The sequence below is a fragment of the Papaver somniferum genome, chromosome 10 (assembly GCF_003573695.1).
Source record: "Papaver somniferum cultivar HN1 chromosome 10, ASM357369v1, whole genome shotgun sequence".
NCBI lineage: Eukaryota > Viridiplantae > Streptophyta > Magnoliopsida > Ranunculales > Papaveraceae > Papaver > Papaver somniferum.
In genome coordinates this window covers 149095452-149107960 of record NC_039367.1, presented here as the reverse complement: position 1 = coordinate 149107960, position 12509 = coordinate 149095452, and the positions used below count along the sequence as shown (strand labels likewise).

The following is a 12509-nucleotide window of genomic DNA, read 5'->3' as shown; positions in this document are numbered from 1 at the left end:
CGTAAGAGAGATATATTAAGATAAGAAGAATATACAAAATGGCTACAAGATGTAGCAAACAAAAAGAACAGAAAATCTAAAAATTACATCACCCAAAAGCCACCTCCCAACTGTGAGTTGAAACTACAAAATGATGCCCAAAAGCAGCTGCCCAAGCTACTACTAAAGATTTAGCATCCAAAAAAAGATCATTGTCTGTTCTGAAAGTATGCTTTCTTTCGAAAATGCGAGCATTTCTTTCTCTCCATAAAACCCAAACCACGGCTGCTGGGATTAAGTTCCAAACTAAATTGTTTCCTACATGAAAGGCATTGTTCCAGCATTTCGCAAGATCATAAACAGACTCCGGAAAAGTCCATGCCAGTTAGAAGGAGTAATAGAAGACCAAACTTTGAAAGCTACTTTACAATGGATAAGGAGATGAGATACGAATTATGCTTCATTACCACACATAATGCAACAATTATCTAGATTTAAGCCCTTACGATTAATAAGATCAAGAGTATTAAGCTTACCATGAACCACACACCATAAGAGGAAAGTAATATTAGGAGGAACTATCTTGTTCCATATGAAATATTTTGGAAAATCTGCTACTCCATCGGCTTCGATAAGTTTGGCATATAAACTTTTTACAGAAAACACACCATTATTTCCCAGAGACCATTTTATAGTGTCAAACTGATCATTAAGTTGAGGAGGGGAGACACCAATACGTACCAGGAGGTTAGCAAACTGGTCTTCTAAGTTTCTCAATCTTCTTTTAAAATCAAAGATCCAATTACAATCAGGAGAAATATGAAAGGCAATACTCAAGAATTTATCCTTTAACAAACTGAAAATATTTGGAAAAGTTAAATATAAAGCTTCGACTCCAGACCAGTTATCAAACCAAAAAGAAACTTTGTTACCAGAGTGAATAATGAAGGAGGAGTATTTATTGATCAACTGTCTTGTGTCTGCAATAATCTTCCAACAAGAAATACCACTAGTTGATGTCGAGATTTTACTTGGAATCCAGAAGGATGAAACTGCACCAAATTTCTCCTCAATAATCTTGTACCAGAGATTATTTTTTTCAGACCTAAATCTCCAACACCATTTGGAAAGTAAGGCAATGTTCATCTGCTTTAGGTTTAACACACCAAGTCCACCTCTCTCTTTAGAGGCATTGACCATATCCCAATTAACTAAATGAGAGACTTTTGAACCAGAATTATGTTCCCAAAGAAAATCTCTCATCTTCTTTTCAAGCTTATGAATAATAGAAGCTGGAGCTCTAAACAATGAGAAGTAGTACATTGGTAGTGAATAAAGCAAACATTTTAAAATTGTAAGATTACCTCCCTTTGAATAAGAGCATCTATCCCATTGAGAGAGTCTAACATCAAACTTAAGCAAAATTGGATCCCATATGGCTTTAGAGTTTGCTTTAGCCCCTAGAGGCATGCCCAGATAAATGAAAGGTAACTTGTCAGTACTACATCCAAGTTTCCATCCCAAGATTGCAGATTAGGGCAGTCACCAATAGGAATGAGTCTAGTTTTGGTAGTATTAATCTTTAGACCTGCAATGGGTTCAAAGCACTTCAGGGAAGAAAATAAATTGTGAAGTTCTTCTCTAGAATTGTCAAGGAAAAAAATAGTGTCATCTGCATAATGTAGATGATTAATCACTATACCATTTTGCACATTAGAAAAACCACTAAATAGACCCAAGTTTGCAGCTCTATCCAAGTATCTAGAAAATCCTTCCATAGCAATATTGAAAAGAAGTGGAGAAAGTGGATCTCCCTGCCTAACTTCTCTTGAACTTTTGAAGTAACCAAAAAAAGAGCCATAAATAAGGACTGAGAAGGAAGCGGTGGAGTAACAAAACCTTACCCATTTGCACCAATTTGATGTAAAACCCATTTTCTGTAACATCTTTTCAAGAAAATCCCAACTCACTCTATCAAAAGCTTTTTCTAAGTCAATCTTACAAATCAAACCAGGCTTACCAGAAGTTAGTCTAGAGTCCACCATTTCATTGGAAATGAGTTTACCATCAATGATTTGTCTTCCTTTTATGTAAGCACATTGGATTGGAGAGATGAGCTTGTCCATAACCATCTTCAGCCTAGTGGCAAGCACCTGTGCAATAATTTTATAGACACTAGTCAGTAAACAAATAGGTCTACAATCTTTAATAGTTTCAATGCAGTCTCTCTTTGGCACTAGGGAAATAAAAGTGGCATTATGTCTCTTATCAATACTCCCCTTATCACAAAACTCATGCACCACTGCCATGAGATCATGTTTAATAAAATACCAGCATTTGAAGAAGAACATAATTGGGTAACCATCTGGTCCAGGTGATTTGTCATTCCCAAAATCTTTGATTGCAGAAAATACTTCGTCTTCAGTAAAAGTTGCATCCAATATAGAAACCTCTTCGGAATTGATACTGTTAAACTGAATATCTTCCAAATCAGGTCTTACGAGTAAATCTTCAGTGAAAAGAGTTTTATAAAACTCTACAATGTGATCCTGGAATAAAACTTTATCAGAAGTTAAATTTCCCTCAATATAAAGATGATTAATTCTATTATACCTCCTCCTTGCAGAAGCCAATCTCATAAAATGAGTTGTATTTCTATCTCCTTCCTTTATCCACCGAGCTTTGGATTTAATTCTCCAGTTAGTCTCCTCCATGGTAGAAACTTTCTCAAACTCTGCCTTCAGGTTTAGTTTGTCTTGTAATTACTGATTAGAAAGTAAAGCATCCTCTGCCACATTGTCAATAACTTGAATATCAGTAAGAATATTATGCAACTTGGTTGTTGTGTGTCCAAAAGTTTCTTTATTCCACTTCTTGAGCAAATCTTTAAGTTCTTTTAGCTTTGACCAAAAAACATTACTTGGAGAACCTGCAAAACAAAAAGACTTCCACCAATTTTCCAACATCTCCACAAAACCATTCTCCAAGAACCAGAAAATTTGAAATCTAAAAGGGCTTGGACCCCAAGAAGGGTCAGAGAGATCAAGGATTAAAGGAATATGATCAGAGGTTAGTCTAGGCTTGGCTAACTGAGATGCAAAAGGAAATTTGAGTTCAAAAGTGGAGGAAAATAGAAATCTATCAAGTCTACACATTATAAGATTGACTTGATGATTGGACCAAGTATACCTTGCACCTTTCAAAGGTAAATCAACCAAATCATGCTCATCAATGAAGTGTGAGAAGTTTTCCATGCTTCTAGTGGTTTTAGAGCACCCCTTCTTCTCATTACAGTTGAGAACCGTATTAAAGTCACCACCAAGACACCAAGGAAGATCCCAAAAATTACAAACATTATCTAGATCTTCCCATAAACTAGATCTTTCATGGGGTTTATTAGGACCATATACGTTGGTCAGAATCCACTTAAAACCATCCTGTATGTTTGTACACGCAATAGAAAGCGAGTAATCACCCACTAAAGAACCAACTACCTCGAACTGATCTTTATTCCACATAAGTATCATCCCACCTGAACTACCAACAGATTGTTGGTAAGTCCAACCAAAATTACGATTTCCACAAATCTGGTAAACATCAAAATCAGAGCAGTTCACCATTTTCGTCTCTTGAAGAATGACAATTGATGCCTTATATAATTGAATGACTTTCTTCACCACAACTCTTCTTTCAGGAGAACAAAGTCCTCTAACATTCCAAGAAAGAATTTGAAAATTCATATCAAACTCTTACTTCCCAAACCTCTTCGTCTAGACTTTTGAGCTGAGTTTCCAAAATCTGACATATTAATTTCTAACCTCTTGTGTTCGGATTTAAGCTTCTTGGGGATCACGGCATTTAGTTTAGAACAACCATCGTCAGCTAATTCATTTGGAAGTTCTGGTTCAAAACCTGGTGGGTAAGTTGGTGTCGAGCTTGAGCTAGAACTAAAACAGATATTAAATACTCCCGTATTTTCTTCTTCCTCAAGGAAAATAATAAAAGTGTCTCGGAAACCCAAAAGAGGAGCTGTTCGTTCTTTTGGTTCTATGATAGATAATTTTGTACCAGACGATAAATTGCAAGTTTCCTGAACTGCAAAATTCTTCTTAATTCGAACCATCTTTGTAGAATGTTGAGACAACATAGATTTGTTCACCGGGCCATCAAGTGTTATATTTGCAAGAAGAAAATTCCTAGAGTGGTTTGGTATGCTGTCAAAACGAATACCAATCTTAACTCCCAGAGAAAAAAGCCTTTCAATTTCATTAGACACCCAAACAGGAACTGAGATTATGGGATGACTAGAGATATTAGGGGTTGAGTTTTTTTTTGAATGGATAATATCTGAGGTGTGGATAATAATGGAGACTGAGTGGTAACTGGTTGGAGTAGGTTGAAAAGATTAATTAATGGAGGTAGGGAAGGTCGGACGGAAGGGAGATATGGGAGTTGATAAGAGATTGTAGATGGTTTATGGTGGCAAAGATGAGTATATGGTAAAGCTATGGAGGAGTGTTTATGGATAATAGTGGTAGACTGTGGAGAGAATGAATCAGAAATAGCTACATAAGCAGGTTTCTGAACAAGGGGTTCAATATCAATCTCCATCTCTGATATTTCTTCCGTGGCCGTTAAGTCCAATTGCTCTAGGTTAAGAGAAGCAATGGGCTGGACCGTGGACTTGGTTTTCCAAACTTCAGTGGGTAGTTTCTTCTTACTTGCCCTTTTTTTTCTTTCTAGACCGTTTTTTCTTTTTCCGTTTAGCTGATAAATCGGTGGGAAATTTTGGATTTAAATTTCCTTCCGTAACAGACGGATGAGAGTTAATGGAAATATTCTCCGAGCATGATTTCTGGCGTTTGTTAATCCAATCCGTCTGTAAATCAGGAAAGCGTTTGACCACACCATTGACAGAACCATTGAATGGGCAGTTCAAGTTTTCCCCCGAACTTTTTGATGGACGAACCTGACTTGCAACAATTCCAACTATTGATATGAATGCCGTAAAAACACCATATTGAGTATGGATTTTAACGGCTCTTGGAATGAAATTAATCCCGTGGGAATTCCTAATTTTCATTTTCATAGCTCGAAGATTCTCAAGTCTTAAGGTGGCAGGATCTATGAATAATACTTCTCCCATAATTTTTCCCAAAGCATGCATAAGACCTGATGTTCAAAGTTGATAAGGAATTCCATGGACTTCAATATGAAAATCAGTTAGAGAATCCTTAGTTGAACTCTTCCAAAAATTCTGATTCCATCGATTAATCGAAAATATCAGATTATTATGCTCGAATGTGAATTCCAGATCATCAGCGGATAACTCAGCATTAGCATGAAAAATAGCCTGAACAGAATTGATGGGGTAAATATCTAAACGAGAATCAATCTTTAGAATATTCCCAAGGGTTATACCCACTTCATTCCATGATTTGACGAATGTTGGCGATGAAATCAAAAACGCATCACGCCATCGACCCATTAAAGTAGACCCATGTTGATCAATGGCCTTAATTTTTTTACAGTTTACCTTCTTTAGAATTATGAATTGAGATGTGATTTTTAACAACAAAATGATCACAAAGAAAAGGAGAGACTTTAGGATTGTCATAAATGGATTCTCTAGAATTGGGTTTGGTTTTGAGGGTTTGGGCATACGATGGTTTAGGGATATTTTGTGGAACAGAAGAACTAGGAGTGAATAAAAATTGTGAAGGCTTGTTAATGGGTGAAGAAAAGAGGATCAAACTTTCTAATGAACTTGCCATAGCAAACCAACCTTCATAAACTGGTCCAGAGGGAACATAGAAAGAACAAGGTCTTAATTTAGGATTGGATCTAGAAATCATGATGTGCAGGTAAAAACCTTTCTCATTAGAACATTTAATCACCATGAACCAGATACGATTTTCTTCATATTTCCAATGTGTTTTTCCTGCATCACCGTTTTTAGCAACTTCAAAGAAGATTTGTTGAAGTTTCTTAGCAAGGGAGAAAGGGATTGAACAATGACAAGAGCCATGAGGAAAGAATTCTGAAAGAGTAATGGGAGAGAGGGGGGATGTAGAGCTACAGGAAAACCTAAAAAATATCCGATCTATATTCGTATAACGATGCTCTATAGCCATCTTGAATTAGATCAAAAAAGGGTAAGAACCTAAGGGAAAAATCTAATGGAGACTAAGAAAAAGTTTGAGGGAGAATGGAGAAAGGAGATTTTGGAGAGAGGGAAGGGCCATGTTTTTTCCATTCACTACTCTTAAAGGATACAATCATCCGATTCAAAGTCGGGAAAAATTACAGGACTAACCAAATGATTTTCAAAGATTACATGAACTTCAAACAAGCAGTAAACAGACCACACACCAACATAGTTACAATAGCAGATCCGATTTCGAATCTTGACCATTCTGGACAAATTTTTGAGTAAGATAACAAGTTTAAATGGTCTGATTTGGATTAAAAGTAACACTATAGCAATTCTACATTTAGTAGAGATGTTGGGATCCAAATACCCAGCCATTTCTCAAGGATTTTTCTAAGAACATGGTAAAATAGATGACCTAGGTATGAAAAGATCCAAATATCTACCCAATAGTCACAGATTTTTACAAAGTAACAGTAACATGAACATTGGTAATGGTAACAGTAAAATGAACATCTTAATACATTGAAATCGAACAAACCTAGAAAAATAAAAACTGAAACCCAATCATCACCAAAATCAGAGACAATAGTAGATATGCTTTGATTTGATGGATCTGGGTAAAGTACCAAAGTTGAATTTGTTGCTAGGATTTGATCATAGACCGGAACTGATGATGACAATATAATTCGCATCCTTCTCACACAAATCATATCTTCACAAAACAGCCACGGATCTAATGAAAAGATCCCCCAAAATAGCAAGAACAAACGGAAAACAAAGCTTAATTCGTATAGAAAAGTATAGAAAGACGAGGGTACCCAAATACACCACAATCTTTTAAATATGAACCTATAAGTCTGGTATCTTAAGTGATTGTCTATGGACAGAGTCGAGACAATACAACTTAAGTTTTATACCTTGTGCGATTGTTTATGGATGAGGTCGAAACAATACGACTACAAGATTTTGCATAACTATGAAAGATTTTGCAGGAAACATCATTGGCACTAGAGGACATTCAGGACACTCTGGAGAAGGGGGAGCCACAAGAGGGGTAGACCTAGCTTTCCAGTGGGCCAAAGAAATCCAACACACAAATATCGCAATACCTGCTGAATCAATGGATATTCTAGTTCGCTTTAAGTTGTTCTACCATTAAGCCGCTCAAGGAAGATTTCATCTTAATTATTATGAAAGAGGACACAGTCAAGAAGAAAGTAGTAGAAATATGGTCATAAGCCCCATATCTTTTGTTTTACTAAATCTTAGCACCATTCATCGTAGTCGAAACACGGATGCCTTTAATTTAGCTCTTTTTTGTAAGAACAGTGTTAGCAGGCTGAGTGGTGCATCCACAGCCAATGTCAATACAACTTCTATGTAATGATCACAGTGCCTGTGTAGGCCTAAGGTTTTCCTATAAAAAAAAAAAAGAGGATTTTATTCTCCTTGGTAGCTATCCCTACAATAAATTAGACAGGCCCTCTAGAGCCCTGGATACCGTTGCCGGTTAATATAATTTGTCAAGGCTCCTTTTACTTGGTAGCCGATTGCCCTACGGAATCTCCTAGGGCTATTACTAATGTGCACTGAGGTGTGAGCTGTTTGGCCTTTTTTCCGGTACTAGCTATGGGACAAAACAAAATAAAAAATCTGGAAAAGTTCTCGGTTTAGAACATCTAAAGTAGACGACAAAGGATTCTAAGAACGAACCAATAGCTAAGTTATGTGGGTTGTAAAGTAAGATTGTGGCAGTCGGCAAAAACAACAACAACATGTGACCACTTGACAAATTCATTCGGTTTGGTTACTGAATCAACTCAAGGATAATCAGAGTGCACTTCCGATACCGCAATCTATCGCAATTCACTAATGTGTGTTACTTAATAAAACTTAAGTTACACAACAATCAGTTCAGGAGAGTTCATTTTCATCAAATTCCAAATCTCTGGTGATTTGAATCGAAAGTTTGAAAGATGGATTCATTACCCAAAGATGTTTGGATCCATAGTTTTATTGCTCAAGAGTAATTAAGAGTGTTCCCTCCGGAATCCATCAATCAATACACAAATTCTTGTCAATAAAACTAAAATTATCCATCAATCAATCAATACACAAATTCTTGTCTTACTAAATTCCAAAACTCTGATTTGGAAGTGATTGATACTGATAGTGAAACACATTAAGAGGTGAAAATAAAAATACAACAATTATGTGATGATAATGATCGGATTCTCCTCTGCTTTTCGCCGTTTCACGGTACGCCGTCGTTCTTGTTCTTTATGCATATCATGTCTACACAGAGGGCAATTAGTCTTCCGTTTCTTCCACCTCGAAATACATCCGGAATGAAAAGTATGCCAACAGTTCAAAACTCTTGCACCTCCATCATCGCCGCCGCCGCCAGCGGTGTCTATATCTTGTAAACAGATCGAACAGACATCTCCGTCGTCTAAAACCACAACCTTCTTGAGAATCTCTTCTTCGATTCTTCTTTCAATAGCTCTATGAGTTTCTACGAAAGTTACTGAATAATCGACGCCAGTTAGAATAGATCGTTCCAACGCTAATCTCTGGGTTTGCCAATTAAAATTTAGATATTGTGAATCTGATGAACAAGATGAATTGCTGAAGCGTGCTCTCTTTTTTGCGATTTCAATAACCCTATCGGCGTAATCAATCAGATCCACCATGTTTAAGGGATTTGATTTCTGAGACTGAAAATAATTTTGTTGAGGAATTTTTCGTGATGTTGCGGCTGAGTGATGGTTTTTAGTGGATGTTGAATCCGTTATATATACTCTTTTTGGGGATTGGGTGGGATAGTGAAAAGAACGAGGGAAAATAACGTTTTCGCAAAGAAAAAAGGAATTGCCGAAACGCAACCTCCTGAATAAATTATTGGTGGTCAAATGCAATGGCCCGACACCAATGTTAGCCCCCTCGCCGACTTGATTAAACCCAGTCGGTTAAATTAGGTAGTACTAACATGTTTGAGATCTTGAAGATAGTATCATTTTAGACAACGCTTTCCGAGTGTACTATTGTTTTGGAGGTAGTCCTTGATTAGGTTTTGATCGGGATAATGTAGTTGAAACATGTATGGGTGAAATCTTTTTCTATATTATTAAAATGGTTTAAAATCCAGAGGTTATATTAACCTAGTTTAATTGGGGGCCATAACTTTTAATTGGGGGTCATGGAATTTTGTTTCCCCCAAAAATTTTCAGGAGTGTAAAAATCGGAAGATGAATATACTATTTTATCCTTGATTAATATATTTTTTTAAGTAACGACCCTTCACCGACATTAACGACAGTTTAGGGTCGTCATATACATCATGATCAAAACAATAACGACTCTAAATTGTCATACACTAACGATTCTTTTTAGAGATTAACGACAGTCAATAACGACATTTTTAAAACATTAACGACTGTTTCGTCAAACGCGTAACCAAAACAGTAACGACCCTTCCAAAGGGTCGTCAGGGAATTGATCATTTTTATGACGACCCAAAACTGTCGTACATTTCCGCCATTAATGAATCTTCGACAGGTTAGAGTCGTCACTTAAACAGTCTAAACATTAACGACTGTTGAGGATCGTCAATGAAAATTTTTAATACCTTGACGATTTTTCATACTATCTGGGCAAAAAAGAGTTAGACTAAAAATTGCAGACAAAAAATCTGGAAAAAAAAATTAAACTCTAATTAAGTAAGATTATCACTAATTAATTAAGATTATCACTAATTAATTAAATTTTAACACTAGTCATTTAGGGGCATTTTAGCAATTTAAAAAATATTTTTATAAGGGGTAACCCAAATTAGGTTCTGGTGACCTTTTCTGTCCTCTAGTGCATGGCCCCCAATTAATTCCGATGGCCCCCAATTAAGCCAGGTATATTAAAGTTTAAACTTTAATTTAAAAGGTTTGCTACCTATAAGTCTAGGTCCTAGTCAGTAATTCGGGATACGGCAAACATACGGAACGGCAAACGTACGAGTATTATACGGATTCGTAAAAATCAAATTCGATCAACGGTTCGTGATTCGGAAATAATACGGAACGACATACTTACGTGTATAATTCGTTTTACTGATTTGAGTTCGGTACAGAAAATACGGCAGACATTAATTAATAAAATCATAAGTTTTAGGTATGGGGTGCATGATTTTTGACTTAAATTCAATGTATAATTAATAGACCGAAATATATCACCAACAAATAGTTGGTATAGTGAATACGGAATGGTGAACACTGCAGTGGGACTGCAATGTGTTTCGAAGATGTGTACTTTTGATAGCCTATAGCGAATACGGAATGGTGAACGATAGTTCATGCATATGAAGGTATATAATGTGCCGAAGAAACGTTCCTAGAGATCAGTGACGATGTATTAATTTCCGGATAATAAACTACACATACTAAATAATGTAATGCATGTATTATCCAGCAGTGTATTTCAACAACCATCGTTTCTATTCGTCTGAATGGAAGTAATTGTCAGCCTTACTCTCCTTCTAGAGGTTTTAGGCAAGGGGATCCTTTATCTCCTTACCTGTTTATAATTTCTCTGGAATATTTGGCAAGATCTTTACTTCATGCAGAAGCTCTAAACAAGTCACATGGTATTCAGGTAACTAAAAACAACATATCCATCAATTATCTACTTTTTGCAGATGATTGTACGTTATTCTTTCAGGCGAATCAAAGAAGCATTAACCAAGTTAAGTCACGTCTGCAAGAGTTTAGTCAGTTATCTGATCAAATAATAAATTTCACGAAATCATCGACATTTATTACAGGAGATCTATCTCATGATCAGAAGATATACATTAGAGATATGTTGGGAGTTAAAACAACTTTGCCCTTCAGATAAGTATCTGGGAATTCCTATACTCTTAGGCAAGTCTAAGTCTAATTCATTCAGCTCTATTCAAGATTCTTATGAAAATCGACTTCAAGGGTGGTGCTCTAAAACTCTGAATCTAGCAGCTCGAAATACACTAGTTAAATCATTTCTTAATTCTATACCAGCTCTTAATTCTATGTTAGGAAATTCCATAGATGGGATATAAGATGTGGAACTAAAACTTTAGTTTGGCATGATAAATGGGTGCAAGGATTAGATTCTCCTCCAACACCTAATGATACTTTCCCAGAACCAGCTAGAGTTGTTCAAGTTTCTGATTTAATGCTTCAAAATCCCAGAAGATGGATTACTCAGTTGGTGCAATCCTTATTCCCCGGAAAAACAGCTGATTTAATCCTAAAAATGCATCTGGTTCAGTATGGTTGTGATAGACTTATTTGGGAACCAAGTAAGACAGGTGAATTTTCTGTCAAGTCGACTGATAAGGCATTAACAAATCAATCTAATAGTTCAGATCAAAGGAATCAACTTCCAATTATCAGCTGGAAAAGATTGTGGAAAACAAAAGCTTCGCATAAGGTCAAGCTATTTATTTGGAAATTCCTTAAAAGTGTTCCTACTAGAGTTAAGCTTAATACTTATGGGAAAGATATTGAAACTATATGTCCCAGATGTCTATCAACTGAGAAAACTTTACAACATATGCTTATTAATTGTGATCATTCAAGATCTGTCTGGTTATCCATGAATGTGAATGTTGTAAACATTCAAGCTCAGCATACAAATGTAACAAGCTGGATTAGAAGATGGTTTGACACAACATATACTGCTAATACACTAAGCAGCAATTATTGGGTCTTAAAACTTATGATCACAGCTTGGACCCTCTGAAAGAACAGGTGTTTAAAGAAAATAAAAATCAAAATATCCTGAGCACGGTTCATTCTATTCACAGTATGGTGAATCAATGCTTAGAGGATAACATTTCATCACAAGAGTCAGTTAAACAATCCTGTTCTCCTCCACCAATGGGTGAATTGAAAATTAATTTAGACGCTTCTTTCGATTATAACACATCTGATGTTGGTATTGGTTTAATTATTCGTGATTCAACAGGTTAATGCAGAGACATCAGAGGCAGATAATCCAGAGCAAGCTGAGTGTTTGGCCATGAATGAAACTATCTTATGGGTCAAAGAAAGAAACTTGCGGAAAGTAACTTTTGAAAGTGATTGTACAAATGTAGTTAGCTCTATCAAGCAAGCCAAATCCTACGTCCACTGGATGAATCACGGAATTGTAGATGAAATAAGGCATACGCTTTCCTCTTTTTCTTTCTTTTCGATTAATCAAGTTAAAGGAACTGCAAACAATGTTGCTCATGTAATCGCTAAGAAATCTAGAACTGACAGAACTTGTTTTGATTTTGGCTGTTACATCCCAGACATGTTTATCAAAGAAATTAGGGATGATCAATCTGTCAGTAAAAGTTATG

The 12509-nt window shown here is 36.1% G+C and overlaps 1 protein-coding gene across 1 annotated transcript; it reads right to left on the bottom strand.

The window, feature by feature from the left end:
* Positions 1 to 8343: 8343 nt before the first annotated feature.
* LOC113316493 (E3 ubiquitin-protein ligase RNF181 homolog) lies at positions 8344 to 8826 on the bottom strand. The gene has a single exon (XM_026564661.1). The coding sequence runs from the start codon at positions 8824 to 8826 to the stop codon at positions 8344 to 8346; it is 483 nt and encodes a 160-aa protein (XP_026420446.1).
* Positions 8827 to 12509: the final 3683 nt, after the last annotated feature.